The sequence below is a fragment of the Vombatus ursinus genome, unplaced genomic scaffold, assembly GCF_900497805.2.
Source record: "Vombatus ursinus unplaced genomic scaffold, bare-nosed wombat genome assembly UNPS02014171.1, whole genome shotgun sequence".
Lineage (NCBI taxonomy): Eukaryota > Metazoa > Chordata > Mammalia > Diprotodontia > Vombatidae > Vombatus > Vombatus ursinus.
The window spans coordinates 5,290,489-5,313,346 of NW_020953949.1; the positions used below are offsets into that span (position 1 = coordinate 5,290,489).

At 37.4% G+C, this 22,858-nt stretch overlaps 1 protein-coding gene across 3 annotated transcripts; it reads left to right on the forward strand.

The window, feature by feature from the left end:
• Positions 1 to 1,944: 1,944 nt before the first annotated feature.
• Positions 1,945 to 22,500, forward strand: LOC114041276 (zinc finger protein 200-like). 3 transcript variants are annotated; one of them, XM_027859658.1, is made up of 5 exons: positions 1,945 to 2,033; positions 6,803 to 7,164; positions 7,949 to 8,040; positions 8,397 to 8,526; positions 20,970 to 22,500. In XM_027859658.1, the coding sequence occupies exons 2-5, from the start codon at positions 6,915 to 6,917 to the stop codon at positions 21,713 to 21,715; spliced, it is 1,218 nt and encodes a 405-aa protein (XP_027715459.1). In that variant the 5' UTR covers positions 1,945 to 2,033; positions 6,803 to 6,914; the 3' UTR covers positions 21,716 to 22,500. The 3 variants fall into 3 exon arrangements, with proteins under 3 accessions (XP_027715459.1, XP_027715461.1, XP_027715460.1); XM_027859660.1 differs by having other exon boundaries at positions 20,973 to 22,500; XM_027859659.1 differs by lacking the exon at positions 1,945 to 2,033 and adding an exon at positions 2,077 to 2,139.
• Positions 22,501 to 22,858: the final 358 nt, after the last annotated feature.

Here is a 22,858-nt window from a genome sequence, read left to right on the forward strand (position 1 = left end):
AATTGTTTTCATCCTAAGCCCCAATAGACTGTAAACTCCTACAAGGTAAATACTCACTTTGGTCTTTCTATTCTAAATCCCTAGCATAGCACCTGGTGCATAGTTAAGTGCTTAATAAATGCTGACTGACAGTGGTAGGAGTAAGAAGAGAGATACTGGTTATCTGATGTAGGGGAGACACCACAAAATGGGAGCAAAACTGGAAGAAGCAGCAACCTAGAATGAAATTTCAGCATGTTGCACTGACAGGGGAACAGAAACTGAATTTGGGAGACTAAGTCTGAATACAGGATCCACCACAGATTAATTGACCTGAAGTGGGAAGACATGTCATTTACTCTTTCAGTTTTTTGTTTGCAAAACTGTAGAAAATACTGATTCTACTACCTAATTCACAAGGTTTGGAAGAATCCTATAAATTATAAATCCCTAAATTCACTGATTTTTGTTTAAAAATAAAACAAAAAAAGGACACTTTCACCACCCTGCCTTCTTTGCCCCAGAACTAAGGAAATCAGACTTTGTCTTAACCAATTTCCTATTAACTTCTGTGGAAGGTATAAAAGTCCTATGAGATTTTAGTCCCTGATGTGATAAACTAAGAGTATTTCTCTCCAGGAACACACTTTTCCTGAGTCTTAGTGTCTTCATTTGCAAGAAGAGTGGCTTTGACTACATGGGAAACTGGCATAGAGAATGGCCTTGAATCCAGAAAGATTTAGGTACAAGTCTTTTATCTGACACATACTAGTTGTGTGAATCTGCCAGCTAGGTGGCTAGCAGAGTGCTGAAGCTAACTATGTAAATACTAGCAGTTATTATGGGCAAATCATTTAATCTCTCACTGCCCAACCAGTACTTTAAACTATGTTACATGTCATGTGTCACAGGAAGCCTATACACCTTCAGAATATAGGACTTCCCTTTTAAAATGGGAATTTCTTAAAAGGAATGTGTGTACTTATCTGTAAATATATATATATATGTATTCATTATATTATACATATTAAATATATAAAATACCCAATCATATTATATTCAATATATATTCATTCACTCATTCATTTATTGAGTTGCATGTGAAAAAAAGTACTAATGCACTCGGATTTTCTGCAAGCCAGACTTAAGGGAAAACGTGTAGAAAAGGGAAACTATATTCTGACAGCGTAGGAAAGGCGAGTTGTCATTATTTCACCATGATCGTTGCGAAGGGGCGCAGACAGGATGGTTACTCCAGTAGAAGGAATAGTTTTAAAAGGATCCGTTCGCACTCTCGGTTGCTCTCCCAGGTGAGTAGGGGCCGAACTCCTATGGAAGAGGGAGTCAGCCTGCGGCCCAGAATGAAGGTCACTAAAATCCAAGACGGAGACTGCGCAGAGGCTGCGCCCACTCCCTTCCTCTTTTAACACTGATGAAAACTCCACCACCCCAACGTCCCCTACGCCAGGCTTTGCTGGAAACAGAGGGACAAAGCACCGACGTCACAGGTTAAATTTCGTTTCCTCTTCTGGCTCCGCCCCAAACCGCCCAGGCGTGGGTGGGGAGGGTGCCGGAACTCCCTTTCCCGGAAGCCTTTACGCGAGTCCGTAGCCTATAACTCCCGGCATGCAGCGGCTTCAGCGCTTCTTGGGACTCCGGTTGTCTCCCGGCTCCCCTTCGAAAGGTCGCTGGTAGACGGAACGGCACTTTTGGTCTACTGATCGGCTCGCCTGCGTGGATGACCTTGCCGGCTCCACCACGTCGTGACTCGAGTTCCTGGCTCCGAGCGCCGCTCCGAGCGGGGAGACCAGACATCTGAAGTGGAAACGAGGCACCGGGAGTGACGCCACGGCTAACTAAGGCTTCACTGTCTTCCAGAAAACACGCGTCACCGCCGCCATCCCCGAGGGACAGCTGTCTCAACCAATAGATGGAGAGAGTTCTTCCGCGCGGGCGCGAAACAGGACCAATCACAGGCGAGGAGCGGTGGGCTTTTCCCATCTAGTTCTATTTCCTGGTCTCTTCTGGAATACCTGATTCCCCCGACCCTAGAGGTGAGTGGATTTATGGACTGCGGCCCCTCCCTCATTCCATCTGGTCTCCTCTGGCCGGAGTCTTGGGACGCCGCGTCTGGGCAGGGTGAAGGAAGCTGCTGCTCAGGTGATCGCCGGGAAGGGAGAAGCTGCTGGGCGGGGCTGAGCTGGGAAGTGCTGGGCAGGGCCAGGGTAGGGCAGCGGAGCGCGAGGTTTGGCTAATCTCGGTCCGATTGGGCATCGGGAGCGCCTGGGGGGAGACCGGGGAGGATCGCCGGAGTCGGGCCTGCGCCCTGAGCCGAAACTGAACCCTGACATGCGCTGTGAGGTGCAGCCCCTCGGCGGCCGCTGCGGAGACCCCGGCGTCCGCACGCCCCTCAGCCCACGGGACCCCGGGAGTATGGAGAGAGGAAAGGAGACGAAAGAGTAGGGTCCAGAGGCCGTGCATTGGGGTCAAGAGGGGAAGGAGACATTGGACCAACCTTTGAGATGCCACAGTGTTTGGGAATTTCCCCTCGAGTAGAAGGTTCATAGGTCAGGCAGGTCACTGATTCTCAAAAACCACAGTAACGTTTGCCCAAATATACTTACTTAAGCGCCCTGGTCTTCTTGTAAGACGTGGTTGGCAGACCTTCTTTTCTTTACTATTAAAAGATATATTGAGTGCCTACTGGTAGAGTTCAATGAGGCTTTAGAGGTTATACAATTAAGCTCTTTCGGTTTTTTTTTTTTTTTTTGGCATGAGAGAACTGAACCATAAAGCAAGGAAATGACTCCTCCAAGACCACACTCAAAGAGTTTGTGGCAAAGCTGGGACTAGAACTCCTAGACCAGCTCTTTTTGTGTCACAACCCGCTATGGCAGTCTGCTGAAGCTTACTTACCTCAGTAATTTTTTAGCGATTCATTATTGAAGAACATGCTAAATCTCCAAGGCTAATGGGGAAAAAAGTTAAGATTTAATTCTTACCCCATCCAGATTCATTGGCTGGACCCTCGGGTTAAAAACAAACAAAACCCACAAACCGTTCTCTGGACATTAGCTCCTAGTACTCTTAGACTAGAAGACTGGTCTTCCGGCTTACAGTCTTGTGTACTTTAACATTATACTTTATTCTCATTGTTCATTTTTGAACCACATTTGTCGGTCTTCATCTTTATGAACCTCTCAAGTATCTGGCACTTAATGATATTTTCTATTGCCTTGATTTCTGTGACATTACATAATTAGATTTCTTCATTTCTGCAGCCATTCCTTTTCTATATCTTTTGATGCCGTTCTTGCTACTATAGGTGTTAACATAGTTCTGTCTTTTGTTTTCTCTAGCTCCAGAGAATGTAAGCTCCTTGAGGGTAGAGCCTTTGATTTTGAGGAGCATAGTAGCTACTTAATAAGTACTTGTTGAATTCTTGTGTATTTTCTATGCCTTCCCACTAGGTAATCTTATGTACTTCTGTGGCTTCAGTTGTCGTCTTTGTAGGCAACACCAAAATCTCCAACTCTTACTTCTCTCCAGAGTTCCATACTTACATTTTCATCTGCCTTCTAGATTTCTATTTCAATATTTTGTTGGCACATAAAGCTTAATAAATCCCAAACTGAACTCTGTTCTCTCTTAACCTTCTTTTCTTGATTTCCTGTATCTGTCAATATACCACCATTCATCCCAGTCACTTATCATTGCGATTTACAGAATATCTGGCTCTTTTCTGCCTCAGGTTTGGTCAGTTGCCAAGCCCTGTCATTCCTCCAAAATAACTGTTGAATTAATTTTTATCATTTATTGTAATGCTAGTTCATCCTTAATCTAGGCTGTTGCAGTGATCTTCTAATAGGTTTCCCACATGCCAGTATATCCTACATATGCTTCCAGATTAATATTTCTAAAGTACAAATAATCTGATCCGTGCATTCTACTACTCAAAAACTTTGATGGCTTCTTATTGCCTACTAAGTAAAGTAAACAAAAAAAGCTTTATTCTTACATTTAAGGCCTAACACAGTAGAGCTTCAATCTACCTTTCCAGTCTTATCTAAGTGCTGTATATTCTGCCATTATGTATTCTACACTTGAGTCATGCTGAACCCGGATTCCTCCCGAACTCCTTCTACCTCTACATCTTTGCTCATGTTGTTCCCTTCAGTCTCCATCTTTTGACAGGTTAACTTGTGGTTCAAGGCTTAATTTGTAAATTTTGTCTCTGAATCGTACACTTGAAGATTGGGGGAAAATATTATATTTCCTTTACCTAATCTGGTAGCACTTTATACATTCTGTACTTCAGTGTATTGGAGAATATGACTCAAGAACAAGAAACAAAAGAGGTGAAAGGCTTGTAAACTGCCTCAGTCCTGCTATCCCATGAGTACTTTTCTCAAGAAAAGATGTCATGCATAGTGATCACTAAGTAACATCACAACAAAGTGAAGTTGACTTCATATATTGGGAAACAACTAGTTACTAAATAGGAATCGTTTTCAAATCAGTGGTATTTGTACTGTAATTGAGTTGTTAAAACTGATCAAAATCAGTGTTAAATGTGAACATATGGAATAACACTAAAAGGGTGTTAGTCTGACTAACTAGTTGTTGGCATTGAAAAATAAGAAGTGGGTAAAGGAACAGATAGCAACTTAGACTATCACTCTTTCCTTTGGAAGTTTGACAGCAGTCACCACAGTGAGGAAACCAAAAAAGCCAAGAAGCTACCACAGCCAGCAAATAATTTACTCTTCTTTTAGTGGTACATGGTAGCTAAGGGAAGTTTTGGTTAAGAACATAAATTCATTTCCAAAATATAATATAGAAGAGTGATGGAAGATTATAAGCAGTATCGTCTCCTAAAATAGTACTGGAGTGAAGATAAGTGTGCAAAGCATGTGGTAGAGAATCAATTAGACCAGCCCTGGGAGGAAGATGAATAGATGAAAAAGATACATCAATTTCTTTACAACAAACTGTTTTTTCTTTCAGTAACATTGGGACCATCGCATTTGGATGATAATATCTGTCTCATGTGCTGCATGAAAAATCAGAAATAGTACTAAAGAAAACAGATAGGAAGACCAAGAGGAGACTTCCATTTAGGACATGACAAGATTTTGAAGGGTTGATTCTAAAGATCTCTGAAAGAGAGTATACAGATGTTAGAAAAAAAAATTAGACCAGGCATGATGGATAGAAGAACAAGCTTCATAATCAGAAAGACCTAGATTCAAGTTTTACACGTGTCACATAGTGGTTGTGTGACTCTGGGCAAGTTAACGCAATGTTCTAGGCAATTCTTTAAGGCCATAAATTGCAGTCATTGGTAGAGGGAATTTCTTCCCTGGCAGTGATGGAATCTTCTACAAAAGCTTTGAAAAAAGTTTGTAAATAATATTAAGGACAGCCTACGTGAACATATGAGGAAGAAGAAGCAAGTAAACTTTTGTAAATTATATTCTTTAGTGACCACATCTTTTAGTCACACAATTGACTGAAAGGTAGAAAAAAATACAAAATCCCTCTGTATATTGTCTTACTGTAAAAAAAAAAAAAGCATTCAGCTGATCTAAACGCTACTTAAAGATTCTCCAACAAGATATCTGTCATGTACATGTAAAAATCATAAGATTCCTTGAAAGACAATAGAAAGAAACTTTATTCTCCATTATTATTATTGCCAAGCCCGGCATAAAACTGGAAAATAGGCTCACTAAAGGTATTTGCCACCATCATGGAAGACATCTAGTTCAGAATCCAAATGGAATGATCCAAATGATGAAGTCCTCCAAATTTTACAGTTTTCAGATGACATTGTTTTGATTTTACCAAGCCTCAGAACATTGCAGAGCCCACTTAATGAGATTCATGGTTATTCAAAAGAGTTTGACCTAACAGGAAAACAGAAATCAAATGGATAAGGAATGCTTGTTCTCTAGACTAAAAGCAATGCAGTTGGTTAGAAAATGCATTGAGCCAATTGTTAGTACATATATTTTGGAAAAACACTTAAGATGGTCAATCTAATTTTATTATCTGTCTACATATGTATCATGACACTCCCGCTAAGATTATAAGTCCTTTGAGGATAAGGACTGTGTTTAATCTAGCACAGTGTGTTAAACATACTGGGGCCTAATAAATATTTGTTGAATTTCAAGTAGCACTGTGATAAACATTGAGCAATGATACTTGCAGACCTGGTGAAATGTTTTTTCTCGCAATTCAGCTTGGACATAAATACAATAACATAAAGAACTAACCAGTCATAATCTGGCTTCTGTACTAAAGCCTCAAATCTTTTCTCTGACTTTTGAAGAAAAATGAGGAAGTTGATGTTTCTAAAGTTTTACCCATCTCAGATATCTTTAATCATGCTGTTTCAGAACTTCCCATTTCACATGACTCCCCCAGATTCAGCTTTGCCTTTTGTTATTTTGGGGTTCTTTGTTCAGCTTCATTCTAGAGATATGAGGGGGTACAGGAAGGTGATTCATAGTTTGGCGAAGGGGGTAAGAACGAACTGTATAGCCCTGTATAGGTGGCGCAATGCTGGACCTAGAATCAAGAAGACCTGAATGTAAACCTGGACATTTACTAGCTGTGACCCCAGGCAAGTCACTCAACTTCTGTTTACCTCAGTTTCTTCAACTGTAAAATGGGGATAATCATAGTACCTATCTCCTGTGGTGGTTGTGAGAATCAAATGGGATAACATTTGTAAAGTGATACATATTAGTTACATAATAAATGCTTGTTTTCTTGTTTCCTTTAGATAGTAATGTTGTCTTCTCTGTTTCCTTAGGGCTCTGTGTGACATAGTCAACTAGCAGAAGTCAAGATCCTGTTTGAAAGGGCCTCCTTTCAGACAAGAGATTTAACATATAGCTGAAATTGTGGAAAATCTGAGACTGACAATGGCTGCAGAAGCGGTCCTAACACCCCCAAAGCAAACAGGGTCCCTTATACTGAAACTGGTGCCAGGCCCTAAAATGGGTCAGGATGCTCTACAAGAATCTTCTGTACCTCCCAAGACCATCCACCAGTTAGTACTGGAGCACTTCTTTACCTTTCTGCCAGAGAAGAACCAGTCCCAGAATCATAAGACTGGCAAGGAAGACACCATAATCTTAGTGAAGGATGTTACCTCAACACTGCAGAACAGGGGTAAGAAACAAAAATTTCACTAGGGAGAAAGGGAGAATCTTATCCCTACTCTTTCCCCAAAAAAGGTGAGAGGTATGGAGCGATAAGTATTTCCTTGCCTAGGATAGTGGATATTGTTTGGTTGATATTTCTTCCTTTCTTCCCTTGACCAAGTCAAGTCTCAGTAATCAAGAGAGTAATTATGTCCTTAGCATAAAAGGTGTATGAAGGTGTTAGTCCTGCTGTACTCAGCTTTGGTAAAATCACATCTAGAGTAGTGAATGTAGAGAATAACTGGGAAGGGCAGGAGGTTTAAAGTCAGTTCATTTAAAGATGAGTTGAAAGAATTGAGGATATTTAGCCTAGAGAGAAGATTTAGAAGAGCAAAGCCTTGACACATAAAGAATTGTCATTAGACTTATTCTTAACTAGTATCCGTGGGTAGAAGTTGAAGAGAGGCAGACTTAGGCTTTTTTGATAACTGGAGTTGCCCAAAAATTGGAATGAACAGTCTTGGAGGTAGCAGCAGTTACTTTCTCCTACTGCAGGTATTTAAGCAGAAGCTGGATGATCACTTGGGGGTTGGGGGGATGTTATAGAGCAGATTCAAAATTTAGGTAAGGATTGGATTAGATGACCTTTGAGGACACTATGATTTTAATATTTATGCCTTGGTCTCTAAGAAAGATTGATGCTGCTAAGTCTGATACAGAAGGGGATGGGGCAGCCTAGCCTTAGGAACTGAGGGAGAATCCGAACCCCGATAATTTGGAATCTCAGTATTGTCTGTCATTGCTATTCTCAGCTCATCCTGCTTCCTGGGTGACTATTTTTCCGAAGGATAGGCGTGTCCATAAACGGGAAGTGGGGCCCCAGGCATTTCCATCTGAACTTCAGGTAAGCTGCACTTCCTTCTTTCTCCTGAATGCAGCCTTCTCTTTCCTGTTTCAGAACTTTCCTGCCCAGAAAACCTGATTCCAACAACTTCATGTTTAGCTTAAAGGGAGGAAGGAACTGGGTGGTCCTATGCTACATGTTCTTTATAGGCTGCTTCTTCACTGCTCCCACCCCGGCTGCTATCTTTAAGTCTCTGATATTTTTCCATCTATGCTATATTGATAATAATACTCAAAAGTTCATTTTATCTCAGTTATAACTTTATCTTTTTTACCTTAATATCTCTTTCTCATCAAGGAAATTAGGACCGTCTCAGAGAAAATAAGTACTAATTGAGGAGTCTGTCATTGTTTCAGGAGCCTGTGGTATTTGAGGATCTAAATGTGTATCACTCCCAAGAGGAGTATGTGGGCCTGGATCTTGCTCAGAGGTCCCCCTTCTCCAGGAATCATGGAGAGGAGGATGTTGGTGACATGGTCTTAGAAGGTAAGAATTCCTTGAATTTTGGGAGCTGTGGGGTATCGTAGCGTCATAACTGAAAGATACTTTGGAGACCATCTTGTCCAACCCCCTCATTTTGGTAAAGAAACTGACACCCAGAGAACCTCATAAAAGGATTTGCACCTAAGGTCCCCTTGTTAGTGTTAGACCTGAGGCTAGAATTTGGACCTCCCAAATCAGAGCCTTTTCATTATAGCAACACATTCTCCCTGAAACCTAAGGTACCTGAATAATTTCACATGCAGCTGTACTATTTTGTGAAAGTATCATCTTTCTTTAGTTCTAGAACTTCTGAAAGAGTTTCTGCTTTACATGTATACACACATACCCTTTCACCCTCTACCCCCTCTAGAGGTTACATTGAGCTTAATTTGTTGTTTAGAAGAGATATTTTGAGATGTGGGAAACTATTGAGTTAACAGTATGGGTTGATATGTTGATATGTTACAGAATCATATCAGAAATACAAATGATAACAAAAACTAATGGAAAATTTAAGCAGACTATTCTTAAAGATATCAACATGTGAACTCTGTGGTGTCTGCAAGTTCATGGATGTAGGATGAGATTCATTTACTGATACTCCATAAACATTGGGAATCCTTATCTTCAGCTCAGTTCTGCCTGTTTTATAACCTCTCTTCTTTGGTACTAGCCCTTTTTTGGAGCAGCACAAAACAGGTCTACTACTTCTGCATAGTAGCTCTTTAGTTATTTCAACATATTTTGCCTCTCCTTATTGTTCTCGGTTAAACAACCTTACTTTCTTTAAGTTTCTTTTATGAAATGGTTTCTAGAACTCCTAATCACTTTCGCTCAAATATATTCTTATTTGTCACTATCCTTCTATTGAGGCACCTAGGCACGAACCACGTGCGTTCCAGAGTTGGTTTAACTATTACATGATATGATAGAACTGTAATTTACTACATTCTGATGTAATCTATGTTAATGTATTTTAAAAAGTATTAGTACAACATACTGCTGGCTCCTACTCAACTTGTGGTCAACTAAAAGCCTCAGAATGGGAATTAAAACCTGGTTGACCTCAGTGAGTTCAAGTTACCAGGCCTGGTTCCATTCCAGGATGCTAATCTAATTTGCAGATGTGATTTCTCAGCTACTATTGGTAATCTTTGAAAAATCATGGAGTAGGAGAGATGACAGGACTGGAGAAAAGTGAATGCTTTTTTTTTTGGCTTTCTAAAGGGGAAAGGAAGTAGGCTGGTGGATTTAATTTCAATTCCTAGAAAAAATCTGGAACACATTATGAAAGGATATTTTATGAACATTTAGAAAAGGAGGCAATGATGAGTCAACATGGGTACTTTCCCCCCCCCACAGAATCCAACCCTATCATACCAAACTGACCTGATTTCCTTTTTGACAGAATTACTGGACATTGACTGAATATACTTGAATTTTGGGAAGCAATTTAAGAAAGTTTTTCATGATGCCTCCCATGGATAAGATAGAGAAATATAAGCTAGATAATAGTTCAGTTTTATGTGTTAATCTGGGAGACATAACTAACACATTGAATGAGAGTTGAGATACAAAAAGACCTAGAATCGTAGTCCCCAAACTTTTTGTTTTTAGGATCCCTTTACACTCTTAAAAATTATTGAGGATCCCTCCCCAAGTAACGTTTGTTTTTATGGGTTATAGCTGTTGATATTTACCATATTAAAAATTAAAGTGCATTATCATTATTATTAATTATTATTATTATAGTTTTTGTTTTGTGGATTCCCTGAAAGGATCTTGAGGACCTCCAACGTGGATCATGCTTTAAGAACCCTTGTTCTGGAACAGTAATCTGAATATAAAAATTGGAAGGGCATGTGCAATTGAATTTTTTAATCCAAGTTACAGAATGGAGAAGACATGACTAAAACTTCATATGGAAAGAGATCTCAGGTTTTTGGTGGACTATTAAGTTCAACATGAGTTGAATATTATATAATAGTTGAGAAAACTTGATGTATTCTTAGGCTATATTAATGAAAGTTATAGTATCCTGTTTTACTCTACCCTGATCAGACTATATCTAGAAAATCAGGTTCATTTTTGAGCACTGTGTTTTAGGAAGAATATTGATAAGCTGAGATCATACAGATGTATGAGATGATAAGTAGACTGGAAGCCATTCCTAAGAGGGTGATTAAAGGAACTCTGGAAGAACATACTAGCTTTCTTCCTGTATCTGTCATGGAAAAGAGCATTTGATTTGTTTGATCCCAGAGGGCAGAATTTGAAGCAGTCAGTGGAAGTTGCTAAGACACATTTTGGCTCCATATAAATTAAAAACTTTGAGCTATGTGAACTGCTACAGGAGACATTTTGAGTCCCCATCACTAGAGATTTCAGGGATAAACTAGATGTCTGCTTGTTAGTGATGTGATAGAGGATATTCCTGGTCATGTAGGAATAGATGTTCTTGAAGGTCTCTTCCAGATCTGAGAGTCTGATTCTATGAATGATGCAGTGTATGTTTGGAGGACCAGTCTGGTTGTGCCATAGCATTTTTATTGGGTAATATTGTGGAGAAAGGGAGAGAAAGGTAAGTTGAGGACAAATTGAGTAGAAGTTTGATGTAATATTGCCTGCAAATAATGTCTTAGCTCCTTAACTGGGAATTCAAGACCTTTTACAGTTTTCTTCCTCACTATACCAGTGTGCACTTAACCAAATCATTCAACTTATCAGTCCTCTAAAATGTCTTCTACTTTTCCACCTCTCTGCCTTTGTTCATGCTGTGTTCTTCTTCAGTGTCTTTCTCCACATCTCTGCCTTTTGATACTTTATCTGTCTTTGATGAGAATATTCCTATGTGACACCTTCCCTGATAATCCCCTATCTGAAAGTGATCCCCTTCCTTATTTGAAGCCTCATAGAGCTTTGGACCTCTCTTAATGAATTTTGACGCTCAGATCTGTCGTAGAATTTGAGAGCTAGAAGGGACCTTAGAACACAATTGTCTTCTCTATGTAATATCTACTTTTTTTTCCCCACAAGATTGTAAGCTCCTTGAGGAAAGAGACCACTATATATTTTTTTCATCTTTGTATCCTTTACGTTGTCTTTAATAAGTGTGAGTTGAATTGAACTGAATAAGATTGAATGATAAGAGTAGTATTTTAAAATGATCAGTCTGGTAGGACTGCATGATAGATTGAGGAGAGAAGCTGGCGGCAGGGAGAGTAATTTGGTGACTGTTGTAGTAATCTTGAAGTGGAGTGGTGAAGAATTGGACTAGCGTGGTGACAGGATACAAATGGAAAGAATGGATTTGAAAGATGTTATTAAGGAAAAAATCAATAGAACTTGGTGTTTGGATGTAAATAAAAGAAATCAAAGATGGTGCTAAGGTTTAGCTGTGATTGAACTAGGAAAATGGTGCCTTTTACAGAAATATGGAAATTAAAAAGAGGAGCCAGGTTAGGAAGGAAGGTTCAGTTCAATTCAGCAAACATTTATTAGGCACCCACTATGTACTAGGTATTAAGGATGTTGTTCTTTCTTTGTAGTCAAGTAGGACCAATAACATCATGATGTTGGGATCAGGGATACGAAGTCAAAGAATGAATCAGCCTCTATTCTCAAACTTACATTCTATTAAGAATTAAAACATGTCCATAGATAAGTAAAAATTAAGTAAATCCAAAAAATATAAAGCACTAATATGAAGATCAAATTCAAGCTAAAAATTTAATTTTAAATTATTGTAAAACATCCAGGTCAGGGTGCTCAGTGGGCATTTGAATATCCACAGCTGGAATTGTGTAGTGAGGTCAAAATTAGAGATGTAACTTTAACATATATCATTTTTGTAGAGGTGATAGTGGAAGTGGTAGAACTCAGTGAGGTCATTGGAGAAGAAACTGTAAAGAAAAGAATAAAGACTAGAAACTGAGTCATTGAGTATGAGCATGTAAGAAGTAGAAAGAAGATGGAGAACAACTAATTAAGACAAAGAAAATGTTAAGAATTTTTATCATTTTCTTCCAATCCTGACTTAGTAGGTATTGTGATATCATGTCTGTCATCCAAAGCATGTATTGAATGCTCTGTCGATTGTACAAATGCTCTTACCCTCTGACATAAATATGATGACCTGGACTTAAAATGTTGAGGGCATATAGACAGAATAAAAAGCATTATACTAATTAATGAATTGGTGGTGAATATTTCTAACATATTTCAGTTGAGAGTTAAGTACTTGCTAGGTATTTGAGACAGGGGGCAGTACATAATTGGGATAAAATTCAAGAAGAGTAGCTTCACAGAGTTGTAATGAGGATCATTTGGTGAGAGAATGCTTATAAAGTGCTTTGCAGACCTTAAAGTGCTATTTAAATGTTGATGATGATAATATTATTTAAGTTTCAGGTTCACTTTGGGCAGCCTTTCTGAAGTCTTCTTTTTGGAGAGAGTTTGCTTTTGTTCATTTCTTGAGGTTGCTATTTGATAAGCAATATAGACACTTGAGTTAGTCTTGGCTTTTGAAGAGTGACTGGTGGAGTAAATTGATTTTTGACCCCCTAAGCAACAGTTGTACATGGGCTCATTCCAGCCTGCCATCTCCGGAAACATCATCACTACACTGTATCATAGAATATCAGAATTGGAATAGGTATTAGAAGCCATCTAATCCAGTCTGTTCCTAAACAAGAATCTTCTCTACAATATCTGGTAAATAGTCATCCAGCTTCTGCTTGAAGGCCTCTGGTGAGGGTAAGCCAACTATTTTTCAACCCATTCTAATTTTGAAGAGTTCTAGTTGTTAGGAAATTTTTCCTTGCATCAAGCCTGTTAGCCTCTACAACTTCATCCCTTTTTAAATTTTGCTGTTGGAGAAAACTGATTGTTAAGCAGACCCTCTTTCTACCCCACCCCCACCTCCATGTAACAGAAAAACTGCTTCAATAATAGTTCTTGACATAGTACTCAATACATTTGGTAGGCATTCGATAAATGATTAAATAGTCATGCCTTACTCAGTGATGAATGCTAGACATGTTGGTTGGTTCTTTAAAAAACTGAGAGTTCCGTCGTCAGTGGTAGGAGAGCCACATTCCGTTCAGGATGTGTTGTTAATTTTTTTTCGGGGGGGGGGGGTCTTAGTTTGGTTAGCCTTGCTCTACAACTTCTATTCTTTTCCCCATGATTCATTAGGTGATAACTATATCTAAAGTATTTCAAGTCGTTGAGGAAGTGGTTGATAATATCTTTCTCCCTGATTTCTTGTTCCAAAGCAACCACAAAGTTGGAAGATGCCTAACTCTGGCACAAGACTGGAAGGCAGATACCTAAGAAGGGTGTGTGAGAGAGATCTTGCAAGATTTTGTGGGGAAGACAAGGATTTTCATGGATTCATTGTGAATGTTAGTGATTCAGTTAAGAGTCAGCAGCATGATGTGACAGCTATAAAGGCTAATGCAATTTAGGCTGTATGAATGAGATCTAGTGTCTAGAAGAAGAGAGGTGATGGTTCTGGTTAGACCACATCTATGATAGTATGCTCATTTTTGGCTGCCATATTTTAGGAGTATTCATAAGCAGCAGTATACCTAGAAGTGGGTGACCATGTTGATAGTTGATTAGAAACCATACAATATGAAGACTGGTTTAGAGAACTGAGTATATTTAATGTAGAGAACACTTGGGGGAGATGAATTTATATAGATAAACAGTGGGGGTTGTTTTTTTTTTTGTCTCCAACCTCCCTATTTTATTTTTTTTAAGAATTTTTTTTTCATTAACAACTGATTGTCCCTCTCACGTTGGCCATGTCCAAAAATACATATGTCTCATTCTATCTCTGTCAGGAGAATTCATAGCATCGTTCATCATTGGTCCTGTGGAATTATGTTTGGACATTGTGTTGGTCAGAATTCTTAAATCTTTTGCATTTGTTTGTTTTTACAATGTTGTTGATATTCTTTAAATTTGAAAACCATCTCTTCATTTTTTATGGCAAAATAATATTCCATCACATCCATCCACAATTTGTTCAGCCATTCCACAGTTAATGGGCACTCCTTAGTTTCATGTTTTCTGTTACTACAAAAAGTTTCTATAAATATTTTTGTACATATGGGTCCTTTTCCTTTTTTTTTCTTCCTTTATTTCTTTGAGGTATAGGCCTATTAGTGTTATTACTACTAGGTCAAAGAGTGTAGACAGATTAGTGACTTTTGGAACATAGTTCCCAGTTACTTTCCAGAATGGCTAGACCAATTTATAACTCAACAAACAGTGTATTAATGTGCCTGTCTTCCCACATCACCCACATTTGACATTTTCCTTTTTTGTCTGTTTGGCCAATTTGATGGATATGAGGAAAAACCCATCAGAGTTGCTTTAATTTCCAAATCCTTAATGATTTGGGTCATTTTTTCGTATAGTTGTGATAGCTTGGATTTTTTCCTATGAGAACTGCCTATTCATATGCTTTGATCATTGTTAATTGGCAGGTGGCTCATATAAATTGGCATCAGCCCTTATATATCTTGTAAATGAGACCTTAAACTTGCTGCAAGTATTTTTCACATTTCCCTGCTTCCTTTTTAAAAAATTAAATTTTGAGCAGCTAGGTGGCATAGTGGATAGAATACCTGCCCTGGAGTCAGGAGGACCTGAGTTCAAATACAGCACAGACACTTGACACTTACTAGCTATGTGACCCCGGGCAAGTTACTTAACTCTGATTGCCTCACCAAAAGAAAATATAAATTTCATTTTTTAAAGGATTTTTCTTTTTCCACTTTTTCCCTGTCCATTACAGAAAAAAACAACAACATAAAAACAAAACCATTGTAACAAGCATAGTCAAGCAATAAAACAAATTCCCAAATGTCCAAAAATGTCTTTTTTCATTCTGCTTATTAGTCAATCCACCTCTATGTCTGGAATTGAGTGGCATTCATCATTAGTCCTCTGGAATCATAGTTGGTCATTGCATTGATCACATTTAATTCTTCCCATAGAAACAGTCTTCTCACAGAAACGGTTTCCTCTTATAGTACAACAATATTCCATTAATTCATATACTTAATTTGTTCAGCCACTCCCTGGTTGATGGGCATTTCCTCAGTTTCCAGTTCTTTGCCACTACAAAAAAAAGCTACTGTAAAGAGGACCTTTTTCTATGATCTCTTTTGGGAGCATAGTTTCAGTAATGGTGTTGTTGCTTCGAAGAGTATGTACAGCTTAGTAACTTTTTGGTCATGGTTCCAAAAGCAGCCCCAACAGTGCATTAATGTGCTTGTTTTCCTACAGCTCCTTCACCATTTATCATTTTCCTTTGTTGTTGTCTTTGTTGATATGATGGGCCTGAAGGTGAACCTCAGGATTGTTTTCATTTGCATTTCCCTAATTATTAGTGATTTGGAGGGTTTTTTAAAATATGGCTGCTGATAGCTTGAATTTCTTCCCTTGAGATCCCTCTGTTTATAACCTTTGACCATTTAATAAGGCAATGGCTCATATAAATTTAAATTATTTCCATATATGTCTTAAAAATAAGACCTTTATCAGAGAAACTTTCTGCAAATATTTTTCCCCAGTTAACTGTTTCCTTTCAGATCCTAGCTTCATTGAATCATTTGTGCAAAAACTTTTTATTTTTTTGGAATTCATATTGTCCATTTTATCTCATGTGATCCTTTCAATTCCTTATTTAGTTGTGAATTCTTCCCCTATCCATAGATCCAAGAGAAATTTTTTTTCCTTGTTCCTGTAATTTTATAAATGACATCACCCTTTATGTTTAAATCACATATTCGTTTGGAACTTATGTTGGTATATGGTGTGAGATGTTGGTTTGTGTCTAGTTTCTGTTGGTCTGCCTTCTAATTTTTTTCAACAGTTTTTGTCAAATAATTATTTAGTTCTTACCCTAGTAACTGGGATCTCTGTATTTATCAAACACTAAATCACTGTGTTCATTTGCTTCCATATATTATATAACTTAATCTGTTCCGTTGATCATCCTTTCTCTTTCTTAACCAGTACCAAATCATTACTGCTTTTAAATGGTCTAAGAACAACTTTTTCCCTTGTACATTTGATTTGAAAAGCATCTTTCAGTCTTTATTTAAAGTGAGACTTCTCTTCTGCCCCTTGGTAATTGGGAAGGTAGGTTCCAGGGTGAGCCAGAAAGGAAGAATATATTTATTACATACCTACTATGTGCCAGGCACTGAGCTAAGTGCTTCACAAGTATCTCATTTGATTCTTCCACCAACCCTGTGAAGTAGGTTCTTTTTCTCTCATTTTGCTGAGGAAACTGAGCTAGATAGTTTAAGTGACTTACCCAGAGTCAGTTTGTGAGTTTCTGAGGTCAGATTTGAACTCGGGTCTTCCTGAAAAGACGTCCAGCTTTCTGTCCTTTATACCAGGGCCTCTTAAACTTTTTCCACTTCAGTGCTTCTTAAACTTCCTTTTTTTTAACCCAAATTTAAGACTTTAAATTTATCTTTATTAAATTTCATCTTAGTAGGTCCAGTTCATTGTTATAGCCCATGGAGGTCCTTTTTGATACTAATTCTGTTTTCCAGTGTGTTAGCCATTCCTTCTAGCTTCATGTTGTTTATAAATTTCATGACACAAATAACACTTATGCCTTCAGCCAAGTAATTGTTAAAAATGTTGAATAGTATAAAGCTGAGTATAAATCTCTGGGACATCCCCTTAGGAACTCCATTCCAAAATGACATGGACCCATTATGACTGCTCTTTGGATTCTGTTGTTAAACATGTACTAACTCTACCAACGATACTGTTATTTAGTGACTAGATAGTCTTGTCTCTGCATCCTAACTACAAGGATAGCATGAGAGTTTGTCAAGTGCTTTACTGAAATTGAAATATTCTATGGTTATATAGTGTTCCTCCAATTTACCAGACTAATAACCATATCAGAAAAAGAAATGAAGCTAAGCTGGCATGATCCATTCTTGAAGAGCCCATCTTGGCTCTTACAGATCACTACTGTCCCTTTCTGGATACTCAGAACCATCCCTTTAATAATGCATTCTACAGTTTTGTCAGGAATTAAGTGAGGCTCATTGCTCTTTGCTTATAGATTCCAAAATTTCTTCCCTCTTTTTGAAAATTGAGACATTTGTCCTCCTGCTGGGGTATCACTTATATTTTGCACAAGTTGTGCAGTGGAAAAGCACTAGATTTAGAGTCAGAGGACCAGACTTAAAATCCTGGTTCTGCTACTGGCTCCCTGGATGACTTTTTGCCAGTCATTTAACCTCTCAGGGCCACATTTATCTAATCTCTAAATGAGGGTATTAGACTAGATAACTTCTAAGTTCACTTTTAATTCTAAAATCTGTAGGGAAATCCTCTACATTTTGGATTGTATTCTAAATGTTCTCCATAACAGTGGCTGATCTTTGGTTAACATACGTCTTCCTGTTTTATTCCTCATTTGATGTTAGTGATCAGAGGATCATCAAACAAAGTTATGTCTTTTGTCTTAACTTTAAATAAATTTTGGATAAGTTTTATATTTCCAGGAGAGATACTTTGTTAGAGGGAGAATCCTTTAAAGAAATATTTTGCTCTACTGAATTAAATGCTTTTTTAATAGTCAAATAATAAACACAATGCAATCTTATACTCATTACACCTTTTAGTCAGTTTTGTGAAGACTAGAGATGTGGTCTTATTTACTGTAGGGAATGATTTAAAGAGGCCTGCCTGAACTCTTAAACCTTCATCAAAGATGTACTCAAAGTGTGGAGATTATTCTCAAGAGAAATGTTATAGTTATGAGAAAGTTGGTGTATATTAGTTGGTAATGATTGTCTTTTTTTTTAGGAGGGGTAATAAAAAGAATTGAATTTTTCTCCCAAGTCTTTGGTATCCTTCCCTCTTTCATATATCATAAAAATTTATCTTTTACAGATCTTTTTTTCAGATTTTACAGATCTCTTTTATGGTCTGTTGTCATTCATTTTGTCATTAAGTGCCCTAGTGATAACTACTTAGTTGGATCTCAAAACAAACTTTCTTCAAAATGATTTTTCCCTCTGCTGCTTCTCACTGTTTTATGAAATGATGATAATGCTGTTAATCTTCCTCTAGTACATTTTACAGACTAGTTTATATTCTAAATTGTTGTTTCCTTTTACTACCATGTTTCTCTGCTTGAAAAAAAGATCAAGTATTTCTTAATTGAGGAAGTTTGTTAGTTTCTAGGTTTTTCTTGTTGGAATTGATTTACATCAGCTGAACTTGTTTGGAAAGTGGTGACAGTCTGTCAGTGTTAATTCTTTTATCCATTTTTCTATTTTTGGATCAACAGCTTGATTCAGAATATCAGACTGGAGTTGCCTCAGTTGTATGCCACATCTCATTTTCTAATTTGAAAGTGATTTTGATCTTTGCTTTAACAAGTCAGTAATCTACCTGATTGTACTCAGATAGCTAATCCAGAAATTATTTCCTACATCTGTAATCAGGCATTTCTTGACTGTTAAAATATAGTCAATTAAAGAGCAAACACTTCTTTGGTGCTTGCTGAGGTTAGCATTTCTAGCTTCTCTCAAGTAAAGGATTTGTAATATTTAGGGGTGAGGTTTATGTGTAGTCTACTGGTCTTTTACTTTTCTTTTTTACTCCTGAGCCATATTTTTCCAATGTATTTTTCATTTTCTTACCATATACCTTTGCTTTGAAGTTACTTAACATTAAATATCCATGCAGATTTAATTTTTAGAGTCCTAATTGAATTCTTAATAGAATTTCTCTATCTTTTTATCTTCTGGAGTGGATTTTGGTATGTAAACTGAAATTATTTTCTTGGTGTTCCTATTTATGTTACTAAGGTCTTCACTTTCTTGCCCACGATTTCATAAGCCCTTACAGTACTATTTAGGATTCCTTTTGGTGACATGTCCCTACATGAATCATCAGAGGTGGCTAGTGGGTCACCAGGTTTGACAAATCTCAGCAAATTCTCTATCACCTCCTGGACATGGTTTCTGAGGAGATATCTGCCTTGTCTGTTGTAAAAAGTCAAATCAAATAGCTGCCTTAGTATATCCCTAAGCAGAGAGTCATAAACTCTTACTATTTCTTCTTCTGGCCTTTCCTGGAAGACTTAGCTCCATTCGCAACTTTTGGATCCATCTTAACATTCCTTGGAGCACAAAAAAACCTGTTCCCTTTTGAAAATGTTCAGCTCTCCTCCTAGGAGAAAAGACTCATATCTATTAACTCCAAATATTCAGTGGTCCTCTTTCTCTTCTCTTTATTACATTTTTTGCCTTCTAAACTCCTAATGCAGGTTGAGAATATTCTCTTTTTCTTAATATCATTTTTATTCTTTGTTTTTATTTTGAAGTATTTATTTCATTCTTTTAATGAATTCATCTGATTACCCTGGAAAGCAGAATGAGAAACCACCTTGTACTTTGTGCACATATATTTCTTGGCATTAGCGAAAGGCATACAGCCTGAAGATCACTTTAGAATTTCCTTTGTCCTTGTGCTACAGGTGAAAATTTCTGTCTTGTTGGTTGTACCTATGACAGATTAACCTGGGGAACTACTGTAGCAAACAACCTGTTGGCCATAGTTGTTCATCTTGTCTTGATGAGTTTTACATTAGGAAAATTTAGGGAATCCCAGACAGAAGTTCTACAACTAACTCTATAGATGGGAAATTTTCCTACAGGATTCTTTAACCACTGTCCTCTTGACAAGGATGGGAACTGGGAATAAACAGTAAAGGGACAATTACAATAATAGAAAAACCACATGTGGATATGATAACATCAATTTAGTACAATATGGAAGAAAAAAACTTTTCCCCCTGCCTGTCTTATAAACATGAATTCCAGATCTCAAAACCTAGAGATTGCTAACATTTTAAGCTCCTCAAGGATAAAAATTGTCTTCTGTAACTTTTCTTTCAAAAAAAAAAAAAGTTTTATTAAAAGCTTAACCATGAACTCCACTGCACCCAACTAAGCTGGCTTAGTGATAATTTAATTTCAGTGCATAAAATATAGTAGTTGTCAGTGATTATATCTAAGTCCTCATGAGTATTTTTTTCCTTTCTGCTTTTTAATGCTCTGTTTAACAGAAATGTCCGTATATGCTTGTTGAATAAATAAATGGTGACAAATAAGATAAAAAAAAATAAACATGTAAATTCTCTCAGTTCCTTTCCCATCTTGGTCAGGGTAATTTTTTTTTCTAGTTTTTCAGTCAAATTAAGTAATGAAGTACTATATAAATTTAGCTATTGTTATTTCCAGCCCTCAAATTTCCCACAAGTCCCGATAGAGTGGTCTTCAAATCAGTAACAACCTAGGGCATACATTTTGGTATTTCCTCCTATATTTTTTCCACTAAGCTTAAGAGGGTATATTATATGAATTCTATCTTTGTCTCAACAGTAGATTGCAATGAGAATAAGGAAGATGATCATCAGCCAGAAAATCCAGAGGATGTAGAACATCATGAAATGTCATCAGGTTACTGTGAAAGGGATGGTTCCCAGATTTTTAAGCAGGCAAAAGGCTATGAGAAGCATCCAGATAGCCATGAAGAAAAAAGACTAAATACCTCAGTCCCACAAGAAAAGAGATTAAAAAGTCTTTTAATTACTGTTGAAAATGATGCCCCATTAGAAGACCTTTCAAAATATGTGGACATGAGTATTCTTGCACTTTCTCAGAATCGAAGAACACGAAGATTCTATACATGTCCACAGTGTGGGAAACACTTTACTGAAAGTTCTTATCTTATTTCCCATCAGAGAACACATACTGGAGAAAAACCTTATGATTGTATTCACTGTGGGAAAAGCTTCAATCATAAAACAAACCTCAATAAACATGAACGAATCCACACTGGAGAGAAACCTTATACTTGTTCTCAATGTGGAAAAAACTTTCGTCAGAATTCTCACCGGAGTCGCCATGAAGTAATTCATGTAAAGGAAAAACTCCTTAAATGTCAAGAATGTGGGAAAAGCTTCTTAGGAGATGAAGAATTCTTGCTTCATCAAGAAACTCATGAAGAAGAGAGGCCCTATAGATGTAGTAGATGTGGGAGAAGATTCAGTCGACAATCAAACTGTACCAGACATGAAAAAGCCCATTTCATACCTAAACCACAAAAGCAAGTGTTGTTGAGTTAATCGATCAGACCTCATTTACCTTGACGTGATTCTCCCTGTGGTGACCCTCTAAATGCTAAGAATGTAAGAAAAATTATTTGAAACTCTGAACTCACATAGTGAAATTTTGTTAATAGTCCAAATGAGATAAATATCCAACCATCACAGCTCAGGCATTATTTACTCTTTGAAGAATGTATAAGCAAAAAAAACTATATGAATGGGCCAAGCCTTTGTATTCAGACAAAGGACTAAGGATAATTTCCATGTAAAGCAGTGCAAAGAGAACTGTAAAGTCTCCAAATCTCTCTTTCAAGGAAAAGCTTCCTCTGTATTTTTCTGTCTATCTACAGGTTTGTCTTAGGAGTGGCCAGAGTAAAGGCTCAGTATGAACCCATTACTAATGTAGTTGTATCCTTCTTTCCTCTACGTGAAAATTGGCATTAAAATATGGCAATATAAAAATGAATCAAGTATAACTGACACATGCTACATACTTGTCAGAGTCTTGGATATAGTGAACCAACAACTCTTATTAGGTCTCTTAAATAAGTAAATGACTAAAAGTTTGAAATTCTAAAAAGAAAGTTCACTTTAGACAAGGAACCACCATGGATTAATGTAGAGGGTCTACAAAGTGGATCACTCCCATTTGGATTACACCTAAGTGCAGTTTCTGGTCCTGTATAGCTTTTACCATTTCAGTACAATATTTGTATTCTGTGACTTATTTTGAATATTCATGTTTTATCAGAAAAATGCCATTTTTCCTCTGATGTGATTAAAAAAAGTTTTCTGCATTCTTATTTTTGTCTGCAACAGGTCTTTTCTTTTCCCATCAGCACCCATCTTAGCATTTCATTATGGAAGTTGAGCTGATAATGAGAGCACAGAAATCTAGTATACAAACTGAAGGTTATGTGTAATGGGAAAACAACTCAGAATACTGATGGTTGGTCTTTAGTGTTATCTTCATATGAGAAGTTGTGAGTGTATATATGATTCAATCAAGTAAATATTTATTGAACACCTACTGTATGCAAGACACTGTCCTGTGTGCTGGGGATATAAAGACAAAATAAAAACAAAACAGTCTGCCCTCATAGAACCTTTATTCCATTGGGGGATACAGCATGTACATAAATATGTAAAAACAAGGTGATT

What these genes read in the sequence shown, in the direction of transcription:
- LOC114041276 (XM_027859658.1), top strand. Translation starts at nt 6,915, where the DNA reads ATGGCTGCAGAAGCGGTCCTAACACCCCCAAAGCAAACAGGGTCCCTT. An exon ending in CTCAACACTGCAGAACAGGG is followed by an intron (nt 7,165 to 7,948) that starts GTAAGAAACAAA and finishes TGCTATTCTCAG; the next exon opens with CTCATCCTGCTTCCTGGGTG. An exon ending in TGGTGACATGGTCTTAGAAG is followed by an intron (nt 8,527 to 20,969) that starts GTAAGAATTCCT and finishes TTGTCTCAACAG; the next exon opens with TAGATTGCAATGAGAATAAG.